Source organism: Desmodus rotundus, chromosome 6 (assembly GCF_022682495.2).
Source record: "Desmodus rotundus isolate HL8 chromosome 6, HLdesRot8A.1, whole genome shotgun sequence".
Classification (NCBI taxonomy): domain Eukaryota; kingdom Metazoa; phylum Chordata; class Mammalia; order Chiroptera; family Phyllostomidae; genus Desmodus; species Desmodus rotundus.
Window position 1 is genome coordinate 46,888,394 of NC_071392.1, and position 18,706 is coordinate 46,907,099.

Here is an 18,706-nt window from a genome sequence, read left to right on the forward strand (position 1 = left end):
ATTTATACTGTGGACAACTGGAATTACACTTAATTAAGATATCAAAGTACATTTTTGTTATAAAACATTAAAATTTTAGTATTATATAAAAAATAAGTTTACACTTAATAGGCAGTATGTGTAGTTTACATAATAATCACACATTTATTCTGGCTCAATAGAACTGTGAGTACAGAATAGATATTGTCAGTCTCTAAAATAAAAAATTTCATCTTTTTTTAACCATTAGCGGACAGTGACTGCAAATCTTTGGGTGTGCAGTTTTATTGATAGCCTCCATTGGCTACAGTAGTGACAATGAAACTTGAATTTCTACTATTCCAAGTTAACTCGGCTTCCTTTGGTTTTCCAACTCATATTTGTGTAGCATGCAGTACAAAAATGTAGTAAGCTGCTCATTTATGGTCGTCTTTTCACTAGGACCAACTTAGCAAAATATTATTTCTAGTTTGTATTTTGTATAGATTGTCATTTATTTTGTGCATGTTGTGTGTGTATGTATAAATACTTTAAGTCCAGATATTGATACTTAGTTTGCTGTGATTTTAGGGTTCAGCTCCAGAGATTGATCCTTCATCTGATGGTTCAAATTTTGGATGGGAGACAAAAATCAAAGCATGGATGGATCGCTATGAAGAGGCAAATAATAACCAGTACAGTGAGAGTGTTCAGAGGGAGGCACAACGAATAGCTCTGAGATTAGGCAATGGAAATGACAAAAAAGAGATAAATAAATCAAATTTGAATACCAACAATTTACTCTTCAAACCTCCTGTAGAGGTAAATACATCATTTGCCAAAAAGTAATAAAACAAAACCCTTTTTCTACTGTATATCTTAAGTAGTTAGACTAAAAGCATTCAGGTTTAATTAATCTCAATATTTCTCTGATTTTAGAGCCATATACAAAAAAATAAGAAAATTCTGAAATCTGCAAAAGATTTGCCTCCTGATGCACTTATCATTGAATATAGAGGGAAATTTATGCTAAGAGAACAATTTGAAGCAAATGGATATTTCTTTAAGAGGTATGTTCACTTATTTCTCCATAGTAGTTTTCTATTATATATTGAATTTTGGCTATTTTAGCAAGATGCTGTGTTTATATGTAGTTTTTGTAAGTGATCATTTTATATTTAAAACTGTAGTGTAGTTGAGCAGTGACATTTGGACTATAATAAAATACAACAACATAAAAATGCAGAGATATATTCATCAGTCTGTTACCCATTTTTATTTTGCTAACACTAAAAAAATTTACTTCAAAGATAAACTGCAGCAGTATAGGTGGCTGTTAATTAAAAATTCAATTACCTGAGATTAAAAGGAACTGTATCAATCCAGGACCTTACCTAATTTCTTATAATTGCTAGAACTTGAAAAGACCATTGGTGACTGTCATAGGCAAAACCACTTCCTCTTAATTAGATAGTGTTTGATTTGGTCTTACATTATTGCCACCATTTTCAACTCCCACTCTTCTGGGTGTGGAATGGCTTTGGAGGCCTTTTCTATGGTTTGGAATTTTCGGGAGAAATTGATGCGATCCTGTCATAGCCATGCTTTGCTGAGGTATAGAAGTATTATGTTTGTTATCTCTAGGGAGAGAGCATTCTCAGTCTGTATACTATAATTATTGAAAATATTTCTTGTTGTTTATATTTCTTCTTGTTTCTTGAGTTTTTACTTAAGATACAAAAGACATGAGACTCCTTCCCTTTTACGTAGCAGATTTGACTGAAACATTGTTATAAACGAAACACTTAAATGCACTATGAGGTGGGGACTTTAAAGCCATCCAATTACGAGTACTTGCTTTTTATCCTTTTTTGTAAATTTTAATTTCCACCTCCAAGTAATTACCTTTGATTTATGTAAGGTTATAGGAACAGATAAAAATCTTACTAGCATGAACTAACCTTGTGGTTAAGAATAGGTTCTGTCATCAAACTGCTTTATAATTCAACTCTTGGCTTTACTACTTAATGTGAGTCTTTTAGAAGTTTCCTTAAACTCAAAATATTAATAGTTTATAATGCATTTCTTTCTTTGTAGACCATACCCTTTTGTTTTATTCTATTCTAAATTTCATGGGCTAGAAATGTGTGTTGACGCACGGACTTTTGGGAATGAGGCTCGGTTCATTAGGCGTTCTTGTACACCCAATGCAGAGGTAAGCTTATAGAAACCTTTTTTGGAGATGGGTTGGGGGTGTGTGGAAACTGAGTGTTAACCCCAGTAGTTTGGGGTAGCCTAAAAACACTTTTTAACCATTGATGCATTTTACAGTACAGCATCTTTCCATTGTGAAAAGTTAGGTGATACTGGCTTTGCAGTCTTAAAAATTAATACTTTGCACATTAAAGAAATTGTGATGTTCCTTCTAAGAGGAAATATTAGACTTCTGTTTATCCTAGAAGCTCTATAAATGTGGGTCAAATACATGTTCTGATTTGATCAAGGTAGATGACAAAGCTGAAATAGCTTTTGTACGTGCTACAATAAAATTGTGTTTTAATGTGGAAAAATACACTTTCAATTTTATAGTTATATAATGTTAGTTAAGAATGTAGATTTTGAAGCCAGACTTAGTAGATTCATGCCTTCTCATTGACTAACTCAATTTACAACCTTGTCTTTGATTCATTTTATCTGTAAAAAGGAGTTGTCGTGTAAAGTACCTAGAACAGTATCTGGCATAAGAAGAGTGTAGGGTTACCTGTACCATTACTGTATTTCATCAAATCAAAGAAACTGTCACTTTAAAAACTCCCAATTTCAGAGATACTAGAAGGTGAAAAAATATGCATTGTAGAGTTGACGAAATGTTTTCTTTTTAATACTTCATAGTGGGCTGTAGAGTTTACATCAAACTTGCATTAATGTTATCTTTTTCCCAGTTGATAACCACTGATTTATAGTTACAAGTCTTATAATTAATGCCATATTTTCTATGTTGTATTTGTGAATTACTTTGAAAAGAAGAGTTTTCAAAATTGTAGGATAAGATGCTTCTAAGGGTAGAAAATAACCTATAGAAATTATTCTTTTAATTAACAGGTGAGGCATGAGATTGAAGATGGAACCATACATCTTTACATTTATTCTATACAAAGTATTCCCAAAGGAACTGAAATTACTATTGCCTTTGATTTTGACTATGGGAACTGGTAAGTTCAAATTCGTAAATAAGTTATCTGTTGCTTCAAAATAGTTCCTTAATGTCCTCAAAAAGTTAGTTTGTCCTTTTTTTATAGCTTATTATTTGTATTTATCATGAGACAAAGAACTTGAAAACAAGCAGTTTGGTATCTGGATCCAATAGAGCAATGCTGCTTAGTTCTCTTCCAAACTTTCCTTAATTACTATTGTAATGAAAATGCTAATGGAAATTGTGATTGGTAATCCTAATTTAGCCATACAACACTGACCTTGTTTTGGTGTTTTTGAAGATTTTTATTTATTTATTTATAGAGAGGAGAAGGGAGGGAGAAAGATACGGTGACAAACATCAATGAGAGAACCATCAGTCTCTTTGTTGCTTCTAGTGTGTGCCCTGACCAGGAATCGAACCAGTGACCTTTTGCTTTGCAGGATGATGCCCAGCCAACTGAGCCACACCAGTCAGGGCAAACTTTCCCTTTTTTATGACTTTGTTTGTATAGACTTTTTGCTTCTATTTTTTATTTAAGTATAATTGGTATACAATATTTTATTAGTTATACTAGTTTAAAGTGTTCCGTGTAGTGATTCAACATTTTTATACCTTACAATGCGATCACCCCACTAATTCTAGTAATACATCATGCAAACATCACAATATTATTAACTATTTTCCTTCACCTTTTTCACCTATCCTTCTACCCTCTTCCCCTCTGGGAACCATCCCTTTGGTCTCTGTTTCTGAGTCTGTTTTTGCTTTATTTTTTATTTTTTAGATTCCACATGTAAGTAAAACCATACATTATTTGTCTTTCCCTGTCACTTACTTCCCTTAGCATAATTTCATCTAGGTCTGTCCATGCTGTTGCAAATGGCAAAATTTCATTCTTTTTTATCATGTGTGTGTGTGCATATACATAATACATCTTCTTTATACATTCACCTATTGATGTGTTGTTTCCATGTCTTAGCTATTGTAACTAATGTTCCAGTGAACATACAGACGCCTATATCTGTTCAAATTAGTGTTTTCATTTTCCTCCAATAAATATTTACTCAGAAGTGTATCTATGGTTGTATAGTAGATCTATTTTTAGTTTTTTGATGAATTTCCAAACTGTTTTTCATAGTCACACCAATTTGCAGCCCCACCAACAGTGCAGAAGGGTTCCCCTTTTCTCCACATCTTCACCAACTTGTTGACTTTTTGATAATAGCCATTCTGACTGGTGTGAGGTGCTATCTCATTGATTTGCATTTTCCTTCTGATTAGTAACGTTGAGTATCTTTTCATACATCTGTTGGCCATCTGTATGTATTCTTTCTTTGGAGAAATGTCTTCTCATGTTGTCTGCCCATTTTTCGATTGGATTTTTTTTTTATTTTGGAGTTTTGTTAGTTCCTTATGTATTTTGGCTGTCAACCCCTTATTTGATATATCATTTGCAAATATCTTCTCCCTTTCAGTAGGTCGTCTTTTTGTTTTGTTGATGGTTTCCTTTGCTGTGCAGAAGCTCTTCAATTTGCTGAAGTCCCCATTTGTTTATTTTTGCTTTTGTTTCACTTGCTCAAGGGGACATACCCAAAAACACAACACTCAGACTGATGTTAGATAGTTTGCTACCTCTGTTTTCTTTCAGGAGTTGTATGATTTCAGGCCTTATATTTAAGTCTTCAATCCATTTTGAGTTTATTTTTATATATGTTGTAAGAGAGTGGTCCAGGTTCATTTTTTGCACGTATTTGTCCAGTTTTCCCAACACTACTTGTTGAAGAAGCTTCCATTTCTCCATTTTATGTTCTTGCCTCCTTTGTCCTTAAATAGAACTAATATTTTCTGTACTTTTAAATTAAATATAAATTATAATCTGTATGATTTTGCATTCATCTTTTCTCATTTATTTTGTGATTTGGTTCTATTGTTATATGCAGCTCTAGTTCATTTCTTTTCACTGGTATTTGTCTATTCCACTATTGGTGGACATTTAGATTTATAAACAATGCTCCTATAGCTTTATAAACATGTCTGCATATATACATGTTCTCTCCATGGTGGGGAACTATGGGTAGAATTGCTGGGTTGTAGAATGTTCACAGCCTCAGTTTGTATTAAACATAGGGGAATGACCAGTTCATATTCCCAGTTTTACTTACTTGCTCCACTTTACTGTAAAACTTTAAAAATTGATGCTTATCCATGTGAAATGGCATCTTTTTATATTTTAAATTACATTATCCTTGATTATGAACTCAAGGATCTTTTAATCTATTTGTGATTTTGGCTTTCCTGTCTTATGAATTGCCTGATCATCTCTTCATTTTGTCTGTTGGGTAGTCTTTCTCTTACTGACTTCTGCAGGGAGCATTGTAAGCATTTCAGTTCACTTCCTCCTATTCTGTATTTTATTTTTTAAATTTTTGTGTGTACCCTATTTAAATGCAGAAGTTTTGAATGTTCATTTTTGTTTCAGTCAGTGAAAACTCTTCAGTATACATCTCCGTTTGACTGTTAAGTTAGATTTATCACAATACTTTAAGTATTTCTTTTTTGGCCCTTTCTCCCCCAGACAGTGGAAATTTAAGAAAATGGCTCTGTGCTTACTGCCTTCAGAGGCTGTATTCCATAATGGTTAATATAAGCTTTTTATAATCTGTCTGGTTTCCAATTCTCGCTTGGTCACTTACTAGCTATGTAATCTTAGACCAGTTTCTTCATCTCTTTGTGCCTCAGTACCTCATATATACTGTGAGAATAATACTAACCTTAAGGATTTTTTGAAGATTCAGTGAGTTAACATGTGTTTGATTGAAACAGTTCCTCACACAAAATAAGTTGCTTAATACATACACACTAGCTCTCGCCATCATTATTTGTAGTTCTGTTATCCTGGAATCAAAGAACACATCTAGAAAGAGTTTCAAACTAGTTCCTATTAACACCTAAGTTGGGGAGGTGGGAGGTGTAGAACATAAGTGTTTGAATTCTGTCCAATTCATAGAATTAGGCGTTTTGACCTGTAACTTTCTACCAGTGTTGAAAGTGAATGAGTAGGACTATTAGAAACTTGGAAAAGTAAATTATTTTTATTGTCAACAAACATTAAGCTACTTAAAACATGCCAAGTGGAAGGATTCTTTTTTTGTTTAACATGGATTTGGGTATTTAATCTGTGTTCTAGATATGAACTAAATCTTGGTTGTAGAGATAGAGATCAGAGCATTAAGAAATATAGAGAGATGAAAAGTGTGGGCTCTAGACTTGGATCTGAATGCCATCCCTGCCACTTACCTATGAACTGTGTGACTTTGGGCAAGGTACTGTCTCTCTCTGAGTTTTAATCTCATCTGTAAAATGAGAGTAATAATTATCACTACTGTGAAGATGAAAGATAGTAATTTTTCAAGCTTCCATTTGGAGTAGGGAACACTTAAAGAGGGGCAAAAGGAAGCATTACATGAAATTTTTTCAAGGTAGCTTGTTAAAGAAACCTGATTATTGAAATAATTTGTAAAGTATGAGAGAGACTAGTAAGGTTTGGTATTTATTATACCTAGCATTTTTTAATTTAGGTCAAATTTAGGGTCAGTATTTTGTCATTTGTATGAGTGTATATACTTTATAACATTCTGGGGCCACTGAAGTAAGTATGGTTTTTGCTTTAATGTGAGCTACAGTATCATTTTATTTAGATTCAATTTTAATTTATTAGAGTTTTTTTCTATCAATCATTACTAGATATCCTTATGATTACAATTGAAGTCCCAGAAATCAACTTTTATTATTGTTTTTATAATAAAATTTTTCTATGGTAGTTACCAGGAATACAAATTTAGTAAAAAGGAAGGACTGTTTACAGTTAGTAATAGCATACAATTTTGTGGCCTTGCAGCTTAAAATGGACTAGAAAATTTTGTAGTTTTTTATGTCTTGAATAAATATTTAACTGGTTCTCTTTCCAGTAAGTACAAGGTGGATTGCGCATGCCTCAAAGAAAATCCAGAGTGCCCTGTTCTAAAACGTAGTTCCGAATCCACGGAAAACATCAATAGTGGTTATGAGACCAGAAGGAAAAAAGGAAAAAAGGAAAAGGATATTCCAAAAGAAAAAGATACACAAAACCAAAATATTACTTTGGATTGTGAAGGAACAGCACATAAAATGAAGAGCCCAGATACTAAACAGAGAAAGCTTTCTCCACTGAGACTATCAGTATCAAATAATCAGGTACTGAATTGTGTGTGCTCTGCTGATTCTTAATGAAAGAAGTTAACTAAGAAAAATAATCTGTCATATTTGAACCTTTTTTGTTTTATGTAAAATGGTTTAAATTTTTTAAGTCCATTCTGTTATTTAATGAAGTACTTATAAATGTAAAATACAGATTCTGCTTGAATATATACAATATTTGTTAAACTACTAAGAAACTACTCACCCAGCAAATTCTTACAGAATTAAATATAAGATTTAGCTAAGACTGAGTAATTTAGAAAATTCTTCCAGATTGTAATGCTTTGTATTTATAGGAAGTGTTTTTATTTAATATCTTAAACCATAAAATTTTCCTTCCTTTAATATTTGGGACATACAAGATTTTTGAGATAAAATTTTCTTAAAAACAGAAGGTAATTTGGGGAAAAGGATTTGGCCTACACTTTTGCCCTTCTAGGAAATACTTTGTTGTATGCCCCCAAACAAATGAAAGGGGGGACCACTTAAAAGTAAAAAGTAATGTTTTCGTCGTCTCCAGGAATAATTTTCCTGAAGTTTTAAATTGAAAATTTATGAAGCACTTGGCATTTACAGATACTGGGTTTTGTGAAATAATTTGTTTATGTTTTGGGAAGAATGTAAACGTAAGGCTATCCTAACATATTTGACCTTGTAGGCTCTATGGATAAGATCATTGACTAGAACTTGTCAAAAACTTGACTAGAACATTGACTAAAGCAAAAGTATTTGATTTTGAAAAACCTCTTGAATTAGGAAACCAGTTTCAAATTTCCAAAATGGATTTAAGTAGGCTTATGATTTTTATGTAGAATTAGTAGTGGTTGAAAGACCTTTAAAATAGTTTAGCGCCCTAGTTGTATCTGGAGTAGCGTTTTCCATAAATAAATCATTTCAATCTTTCAGGAACCAGATTTTATTGATGATATAGAGGAAAAAACTCCCATTAGCAATGAAGTGGAAATGGAATCAGAGGAGCAGATTGCAGAAAGAAAAAGGAAGATGGTAAGTTGGGAAGCTAGTAGCTGCTTCACGCTGTCAATTGGGCTTAGTGACAGCAGTTCTTTAATTGTTGCTGCCCTTAAAAGGGCTGCTTCTTCACTGTTCTTCTGTTTGAAGTTAGTAAACATCATATGCCACGGAACATTTGTTTGGCTTTGTCATTACCATTCAAGTTATTCCACTAATCTCTTGTATTTTTACTGTATGTTCATTAGACACTTTAGAATGTATGACATTTAAGAAATTTTTTAACTTTATGAAGCTGAGAACTACTAATAAATTTTAATTCCAGAATTACTGTTGCAAAATGTCTTTTATTAGCTAAAATGTATCCTTTCTCTTCATAACTTAATGTAATTTTAATGTAAAAATGAAATTTTAATAGCACCAAATAAATGGTTTATGCAAAAAAAAAAAAAAAAACACTTCACTGTTTGGTAGCTACTATTTCTGTAACATACAACTATCATAAATAAGGTTTTCATTAAAATAAGTTTAATATCCTTATACTATATTTGTAAATAACTTATCTGTATAAAAACTAGGACAAGATATTTTCTCTCTGCATATTTATTTAGCAGTCGATACAATGTTTAGGACACTTAAGTAAGTATTATTGTATAGTTTGAAAGACTTGAAAATGACTTTACACAACTAATTATCTCAGTATGGGTTTTCTGCAGTCCCTTTTATTTTATATGCTCTCTTCTTTACTGTTGTGGAGATTTTCATGCTGTATTCCATGGAATCTCAGGTCATATACTTAGGAATGGGGTCTTTGGAATTAGGTTATTGTAGGCCTACTTAATATGTTTGTTTTCTCTTTTATTGTCTTGATCATTTCTCTTTTACTGATTCATTGTTGATGTTCAAAATTGTGAAAGCAATGCAGAACTGTTTTATAGCCTCAGGAATTAAGATACAGCTAGGAGAAAAAAACAAATACAGAAGAAAATACTGGAGGAGGTTGGTTATTTTTTAAAAAAGTTCTTCCTCTATGCAAAGGAATTATACTGAATGTTTGGCAAGAGTCAGTTACAGCTAAATCACATCTACCTACCCAAATTACTCTTTCTTGCTAGATTTTCACATTGGACTGTTCATTCCACAATTGACACAGTCTTGTATTTGCAATAATTTTGCAGGAACTTTTAGAATACTAATTTAGGGAACCACTGGTTTCTGTATGAGGCAAATGTCTGGTAGGAGGAACCTTTTTTACAAGTGGTTTTAAGGGTTATAAAAACTGCTTTGAAAAATATTAAAAAACTTGCAGGTTTGTTTTGTGCCCATATAATTTTATTCAGATTTCATTCTGTTTTAAAAGTTTGTATGATTATGGGGCTACTTAAAAAAAATTACTTATTTTTAGAGAGAGGGGGAGGTAGAGAGGGAGAGAAACATCAGTGTGTGGTTACCTCTCACACACCCCCAACTGAGGACCTGGCCCACAACCCAGGCATGTGCCCTGACCAAGAATCAAACCGGCAACCATTTGGTTTGCAGGATAACACCCAACCCATGGAGTCACACCAGTTAGGGATATGGAGCTACTTTTAAAATATATTCTTCTATCAATGCTGAAAAATGTAGTGGCACTTAGAACGTCCTCATTTTCAGATTCCAGTAGAAAATAGATATACACCATTATGCTGATGTTGAACATGGTGGAACTCTGGATAGACAAAAATCCTTACTTGGGAATCCATTTTTGGTCCTGATTTTGCCTGTTAGGATGCCATATTAATACAGAATACTTCATTTTTATACCCATTGTAGCATATTTATTTTGATACTGTATCTCAGTGACCTGGCTGTGCAGCTGGGTACTTTTCATAGGAATAAAATGTGAAAAACTTGCAGAAGGGTAAATGTTTAGAATTTGGTATTTCAAAGGGAGATAAAATATTTAAAAATCTTGGGATTCTGGACCTGTAAGCCCTCAAAGTCACTTGCCATGTTGTTATTTCTAATTGCTACGTTTGCTTTGATGTTTCAATTACAGAATATTTAGATACACTCATATAAAAATGCAAAAGTACGAATCCTGGGATTCTTAACATTTGATATAGTTATTTCTCCCTGCCAAAACATCAGTGAGGGCAAAAATGGTTGGTTTTGAAAGTTTAAATAGTAATCAGCATTTATTTTTCTAGTGTTTGACTTTTATATTGGTTAACTGAACTAGTCAGAAAGATAAGGTGAACTCATTAGACACTTATGTCAACCTCATTTAAATTTTCTCCTGATAGGTCATTTTATCTTTATGGGGTAAAACAGGAAATGCTAGTACTCATGAATGTTTGTGACATTGGTACGTAAAAGGAGTCAGTCATATGCCCCTCACAGATAAATACCATATAGTGTCCAAATTCAAACATACTAAAAGCCCATCATTTTGTAGTATAGCTTTAACCATATATGAAATTGTTGATTTGACCAGTTTTACCTACACAAATGGCCATTTCATATAAAACCTAATATTTACCATTTTGCTCCATCTCCAAAAATTGCACCAGTGGATAGAAATGTGATAGCTTGTAGCGGGCGGATCAGAGACCATTGCAAAAACTAGGCGGTATGCACGATGGACCTTATGAGTAGAGTTTAAAATGCAGGTTAGCTTATAGCTAAATTGTATAGAATTGAACAGATGATTATAATTCTCTAGGGCAAGTAGCCTGGAGATAGTTAAAAATGTGATAAATCATATTTGGCTGAGATTATAGGCTGGTATTTGCAGGGGAAGGGCATAGGGAGATAAGGTTGGTTGGTTGATTTCATGAAGGAATATTTATTCAGATTTTACTGTGGCCAGGGTAGAAAGCTATTCTTTCATTAACATTTTCTTTTTTTATTCAATTATGTTTTGTCTTTTTTCCCCTTAAAAAGTTGTTACCTGCTTTTAAAAGTAAATGTGGCTAAATGGTATGGAACCAAATAGATGGTTATGGACATTTCATTTTTAGCTAGTGAGAAATACTTTTTAGTGGGTTGGAATTAACTTGGGAAGATTCTTGTAATTAGCCTAATTAAGTGACTGCATTTGAAACACAGTAGGGTGTTTATACTCACCTGAGTACAAAACCAGGGCACTATTCAATAGACTCCCCAAGGTACATGGTAGGTGAGGTGGTCATAATCTTATTAGAGGTAAAGAGAGTGTGCAGAAGGGGGTTAGATACTGGGAAGCTCACCTTATTTTAATTAACAAGTGATGAATTAAAGTATAAAACCTTTAAAGATTTAAGTTAAAAAGGCGGCTTGTTCCTTCTCTCCATTTAAAATTCATGAAAAAAACCTTCTTTATATTATCTTTAATCTTTATTTTAAATATCTTCAATATATTAAATTTTCAAAATAACTTTCCTAAGCTTATGGAAAGACTATCTTGGGACTGGAGTCTTGATTAATATTTGATGGGCTATTATGGTCAGATTGCCTAAATTGGTGTCCACGATAGGTGATTTAGGAGGATAGAAATTGCAGAAACAACAAAAGGGATATGAAACCACCTAGGTATGAGATTCTTGACCTTGTCAAGCAGCTAGGATAATCTAGAATTAGTTGTATTATCACTAGGATATAAACTACATAAAAATAATAATTTATAGTTTTTTCATTGTCACAGACCCAGTTCCTGGGGGCAAGTAGATGATCAGTAAATGAACCTACTGAATGTTTTATGGCAGGCATTTGAGGCAAGATACAGGCTTGTGAGTGTGAATGAAACAAAGCTTCCTTAGAGTTAACTCAGGTTGTCCCCTGGATGTCCTGCCAGGATACAGGATTCCTCATTATTTTGTCAGCCCTCATCCTTCACATAAGAAGTATCCCACAGAACTCAAATTTAGGATGTTTTTTGAAAAAGCTCTGTGGCCAGTTAATTTTAGTAAACATTACACCATGTCCTCAACTTTGAGATTCCCAATATACATGGTGTGTTTAAAAACAAGAAATTGTTAGCATTTTCTCAACTTGTACACTCTTGCAACTTGTTTTTTTGTGGTGACACCTTTTTCCTTTAAGAGATTTTATTTCTAGAGAGAGGAGAAAGGAGGGAGAAAGAGAGGGAGCAAAACACTGATATGAGAGAATCATCTATCTGTTGCCTTTCTCATGCATCCCAATTGCAAACCAAATCTGCATCCCAGGCATGTGCACTGACCAGAAATTGAATCAGGGACCTTTCATTTTGTGGGTCTATGCCCAACCAACTGAGCAACACTGGTCAGGGCTGTGGTAACACTTTTAACATCCCATAAATTTTTATTCCATGGAACACACACAGTCTGAGAGAACACTCTATAGATTCCATGATGTTACTAATGCCTGTAGGAAGTGACTTAAGAAGAGTAGAAGATGCAAAAGAAATTTTAATAGTAAAATTAGAATTTGTTGTTAGAAAAGTTACCTGATGACATTGTATTATCCATCTCACTTTTCTCACCTTATAGCATGATTGAGTTGATGCTGATTACTGATTTTAATTTTCTAAGGTTCTCTTTTTCTCTCATCATAGTTTAGGAATTATATTTCTAAAGATGAGTAATTAATGATATTGTCGTACTGAATAGCAAAAGGGAACTTATCTTTACAAGTATTCTGTTCAAACACAATGAGGACGTTTAGCTTTAGCTGCTCTGTAATAAAGATTGCCAAAATCTTGTTTAAAGTGATATGCCTTCAAATAACAATGACACTTGCTTTATATAATGTATACACAATCCTTAACAAAATTTTGTGTTTCCAACATACTGAGCACCATCTATGGTACTAGGTGAACAAATAAGGCCAAGGTCCCTGTTCTGGAGAAGTTTTCAAGGGAGGATGGGATGCAGGGAATAATATATGAAAATCAGATAGGAAAAAGTACCACAAGGATAAACTTAAAAACTATCATGTGGTAAAGAAATGTAGATACCACCATCAGCCTTTCTTACTCTTTTGCAATGATTTTATTGGTAACCAGATAAATAGATAATAGTCTTTTATCTATTTTAATTTTTTTAAAAAGGTTTTATTTACTTATTTTTAGGGGAAGGGAGGAAGAGAGGGAGAGAAACATTGATGTGTGGTTGCCTCCTGAGTGCCCCCCACTGGGCGCTGGCCCACAATCCAGGCATGTGCCCTGACTGGTAACCGAACTGGTGACACTTTGGTTCTCAGTCCATTGTTGCTCAACCCACTAAGCCACAGAAGCCAGGGCGTAATTAAAAAAAATTAATATAATCTCTAATTCCTATTCAAAAGGCTAAGGAAAGTTAATTGAGTAAGGAATCTTTTAATTTCTCTAGTTCAAGTCTGTAGAGTAGGATAACATGGAAAGTTGGCCCTGCCCTTTTCCCTTCATTTATTATTTTTTAAGATTTTATTTATTTTTAGAGAAAGGGGAAGGGTGTGAGAGTTAGGAAACACAGATGTGCAAGAGATACATCAATTGGTTGCCTTTTATACAGCCCCAACTGGGGGCCTGGCCTGTAACCCAGGCATGTGCCCTGACTGGGAATTGAACCAGCAACCTTGCAGTTCACAGGCCAGCACTCAGTCCACTGAGCCACACCAGCCAGGGCTCCCTTTCATTTAAAAGGCAAGTTTTTTGTTTTGTTTTGTTTTTTTGTTATTGTTACTGTTTTTAAGAAAAGCCCCTTCCTATCCAATAATAAGGTAAAAAATTGAAGCACAACTCCCTAGGTGACTTCGTTTTCCTTCTTAATTCTTACATACTACTAGCAAATATCCTGTGAAAGCTACTATGTGTGGAGCATCCACAGTATGTAGGCTTACATTTACTGAGTTTCAAATGACCAGATATCTCTAATTGGGATGAATTGTAACAACTTACTGAGTGAGGTGTATTTTTTCAGTTGCAATATTATAAAAAAATTTAATTCATGTTCTGTATTATGTAATCTTTAAACTATACTGACATTAGGTTTCCCACATTTGTTGAATAGGAGGCTTAGACGACCTTCAGTTTTTTTCCAAGTATAAAATTGTATCAAGTTAAATCTGTACTCAGCATTGAAGCACAGATTTGAAATAAAAATTGTCAATATTTTCCTCAAATGATGAAATCCTATAAAGGAGTATTACTAAGCAGAGTTTTTTGCTTATAGGAAATTACTATATATTTGCTGTTGTATAACTATAAATTATGATATGTCATAAAAGCAATCTGTAAGTAGAGGTCAGTAGAGTCCTTCATAGTTCAGTTTAGCACATAACACTCCAGCATTAACAATGTTCAAGCACAGATGTTAGGGTCGATGGGCAGTCTGCTGGGATTAATTAGGATTTCTAATTTCTCTAATCCCCTAAACAACTGTAATTACTTCAAGTTACATACAAAATTGTTATTTTTCAGTTAGATCTACCACATGGGTGGTAAATTTTCACTCATTAAGTAGGTACTGCATATCTGGTTATGCATCAAAGAATGCAGTAGATAGAATGGTGAATATAAAAGCTAAATGACATGAACCTTAAAGAATTTAAAATAAAAGTAGGGAAGTGCACTGATTTTTCTCATGTAGAAAATCAGACATCATATATTTCCAACATTTGTGTTTTAAGATGAAACTGGATTAAAGCTATTAGGGTATCTGGTGCTTTCAGTTAACATTTGTAGTAAATGAGAAACAGTTACGCTTTATTTTGTTTTATGCAGAGTGTCAGTGGCTGTTAATTGGAAAGAGTAAATCAGGAGCCAGGAAACTTGGATAATAATTATGGCACTGCCTTTGAGTGAGTCACTTAATGCACATGGGCTTGGATTTCTTAAGCAGCATAGGACTATATTATTTTTTTAAGATCCTAACCAGCTCAAAAAGATTTAGTCATCTCTAAATAAAGGATTTTGCTTTGACTATGAATTTGTTGTGTTATTTAAGAGAGTTCAGTATTTAATTGAATGAGTTTCGTCTTTATATTAAATAGTTTTATCTTTGACCCTCACATTCACCAATCCAAAACAAGTGAATACTAGACTATGTCAAAGAAACTACTTTTGGCATAAATTCATATTCATCATAGAAAATCCTGGATAATCATGATATAGAACATATCTTTCATTGGGTGCCTGGCTTGTAATTTTTTTTAACACATAAAATGATCCTTGCTAAGGCAAACTGAAGTTTGTTTCTTCTTGAAGAATGTACTTTTTCCAGATGTATTTTAAAGTTTTTTAAAGAGATAAACACAAAATAATTAATAATTACTTTTTTCTCCCCCCACCCATCCTCATTGAACAGGTGATGCAATTATGAAAATTACTACCTTTTTCAGTTACTCCACATTTCTCAATTTAGGGTTTTAGAAAAGCCCTGATATATGGAGACAGGGATTTTTATAGAGAGAGCCATAAGATAAAAGGGGGTTGAATAAAATTTTAAAAGACCAGGGAGGAATTTTCTAAGGAAAAAATTCAGCTTAAAACTCCCAGTTCTAGTAAAAAGACCTTTTTTTGTTTTTTACCCATGCTATTTATTTAAGATGCAGGTATGTATCTATGAACAAATAATCTTACCTCTGTGGCCCTGTTTCCTTACCTGTCAAATAAAGAGGGTGAGGATAACACATTCTGTGAGTGACACATTTGCAATATGGCAGTTTACCTACCTAGAAACTTATAGGTAATATCAAAGGAGTTTGGGTTGACATACTACTTTGTTTCCTTACTGAATATAACAAAGAAAACTATACAGAAAAGAGTAAGCAATAGGTTCCATTGTGTGTTTGATGCTTGCTTGACTCTCTGCTTATAATTACTGGAACTAAAGCTCCAACATGGAAAAGACCATGCAGCCAGACCCTGAGTTTCTAATCTTTCTCCTCTACATCAACGGCAACAGAGGAGGAAACACATGGGATCTGAGCCTCACAACCTGGTTCTTTGATGTGAAGAACTGGACAGTTGACAGACATGCTTCCAGTTTCTGGCTGAAAGCTGAAGCATTTGCCAGACCCACTGGCCAAGTCTCTGGGTCTGTCTGTCTGTCACTATTTTCTCTCCAAAGAGAACTGATGCTCAAAGGAACTCTTCATGTTTCTCAGTCCCTGAACTGTAAGTGTAAGACAGCAGAAGATAGAGGAATGCCTTATTAGAATATAATGGAGGGCAGCACAGCCAAAGTAAAAGTAGTAATTAACATGTACAGAATGCCTACTATTTTCCAAGTACTGTTGAAAAACGTAATACCTATTTTCTATTTGAAATCAGTAACAATTCAATAAAGTGTAAGTATTATTCCTCACATTTTATAAGAGGCTCGGAAGGTTAACGCTAAGTTGCCTAAGATCATGAAGGTAATGACTGGTAAGAGTCATAATTTGAACCTGGGACTTGACTCCACAGTATCCTGCTACCACATGTCAATAATATATTCACTTTGGTTTATAGGAATTTAATTAACCTTTTCAACATAGGAACTTTAAATCTTATAAAAAGGCAGGCTTTTGTATTATTGAGAAAAAATTTTCAGTTTGGTAAAGCAATATAGGATTTTTTTTTTGAGGCTTTCTGTTTTGTTTTGCTTTACCCATAATCATCCAAGTGTTCCTCTCATGAAATATACGTGTAATGTCAGAGCTTAGCCAAGGTGTTTAGGAATCTGAAATACTTCAAATGAATATAAATGTGTTTGCTAACAATATCATAAAAAATATTTTCTAAATTTGCCATAAACATTTGGACTTTCGAATTTTACTTCAGAGCAATGATATTTATGTCATCTAAAATTTAAATTTCATAGACAAGAGAAGAAAGGAAAATGGAAGCAATTCTGCAAGCTTTTGCCAGATTGGAAAAAAGAGAGAAAAGAAGAGAACAAGCTTTGGAAAGGATCAGCACAGCCAAAACTGAAGTTAAAACAGAATGTAAAGATGCGCAGATTATTAGTGATGCTGAAGTTATTCAGGTATTATTATTCAGGTTGTTATATTTTCACCTTTAAACACCAATAAAATTTGCTCACCCAACTTAATTACATTTATAAAGGATTTTTAATGTCTGATATTAGCCTTTCTTTAAAAAATATTTGAGAGAGAGGGGAGGCAGGGAGAGAGAAGGAGAGAAACATCGATGTGTGTGAGAAACATCAATCAGTTCCCTGTCACACATGCCCCCACTGGGGACAGAACCCGCCACCCAGGCATGTGCCCTGACGGGGTATCGAAGCTGCGACCTTTCTTTCGCTTTGTGAGATGACCCCAACCAGCTGTTACAACAGAAATAATAGGGTTGATGTTAGCCTTTCAACAGCATTTTTCAAATCCTATGAGAATTTAGACTTGAGATATAAGACTGCTTATTTTGTTTTTGAGAGTAAGAATATTTTTAATTATATCAACTTAATATATGTTGGAGTTCATAAATTTGGGGAAGTTAGCTTCTGAAATAGATTAGTGCTATTAGAGTTCAACTTCTCACTTATGTAAACATAGTATTAAAAGTTCCATTCTGTTGTATTTTTAATTAGGAACAAGCAAAAGAAGAAACTGCTAGCAAGCCAACTCCTGCCAAAGTGAATAGAACAAAACAGAGAAAAAGTTTTTCTCGCAGTAGGACTCACATTGGACAGCAGCGTCGGAGACACAGAACTGTCAGCATGTGTTCGGATATCCAGCCATCTTCTCCTGATATAGAAGTTACTTCACAACAAAATGATATTGAAAATACTGTACTTGCAATAGAGCCAGAAACTGAAACTGCACTTACAGAAATACTTACTGAATCTGAAGTTCCAGCACTTAATAAATGTCCTACAAAGTACCCCAAAACAAAGAAGGTATGAATCTCAGTGAATGTAACAACTGTTTCCTAACACCTGTCTTGTTAAATATGTAACATCTCATAAGAAAGAGGCATAGTTTTTATACTTTTTAGCTAAGAATGAGAATTGTAAAACTATAAAATCAGTTAATATAAACATTTGCATTACTGTTAAGAAAGCAATGATAATACCAAATCTGTCAGGGCTTGGATTTACTATTGCAATTCAGGATTTCTTTAAATAATTTTGCCTACCCTGTGTACTAAATTTACACTTACCATAAGTAACTGGTTTTAGATGTTACTCCCTTTTTTGGGTCTTTGTAATTTTAATATGTTACAGATTATAAGAAATATGAGGAAGTTCTGGATTTCCATAGAATATACTAAGAACATGAAAATTTATAAGAAAGAATAGTTTTGGATCAATTAATAAAAAATCTTGGAAAATTTACTGTCAAACTTAATGAAGTAGTTATGGGAAACTATTCACTGAAAACCAACCTGAATATAGAAATAACAGAACATCTTTTATGAAGCTT

At 33.5% G+C, this 18,706-nt stretch overlaps 1 protein-coding gene across 5 annotated transcripts in view; it reads left to right on the top strand.

Annotated features, from left to right (window-relative positions):
* KMT2E (lysine methyltransferase 2E (inactive)) overlaps positions 1-18,706 on the top strand; it is an 89,914-nt gene that overhangs the window by 61,595 nt on the left and 9,613 nt on the right. For all 5 annotated transcript variants that reach the window (XM_024558675.4, XM_053926865.2, XM_071221679.1 and 2 more), the window contains 8 exons: positions 550-780; positions 898-1,028; positions 2,056-2,173; positions 3,061-3,170; positions 7,123-7,387; positions 8,297-8,395; positions 17,146-17,310; positions 17,872-18,180. In XM_024558675.4, the coding sequence (XP_024414443.2) occupies positions 550-780; positions 898-1,028; positions 2,056-2,173; positions 3,061-3,170; positions 7,123-7,387; positions 8,297-8,395; positions 17,146-17,310; positions 17,872-18,180 (1,428 nt within the window). The remainder of the gene's footprint in view (positions 1-549; positions 781-897; positions 1,029-2,055; positions 2,174-3,060; positions 3,171-7,122; positions 7,388-8,296; positions 8,396-17,145; positions 17,311-17,871; positions 18,181-18,706) is intronic.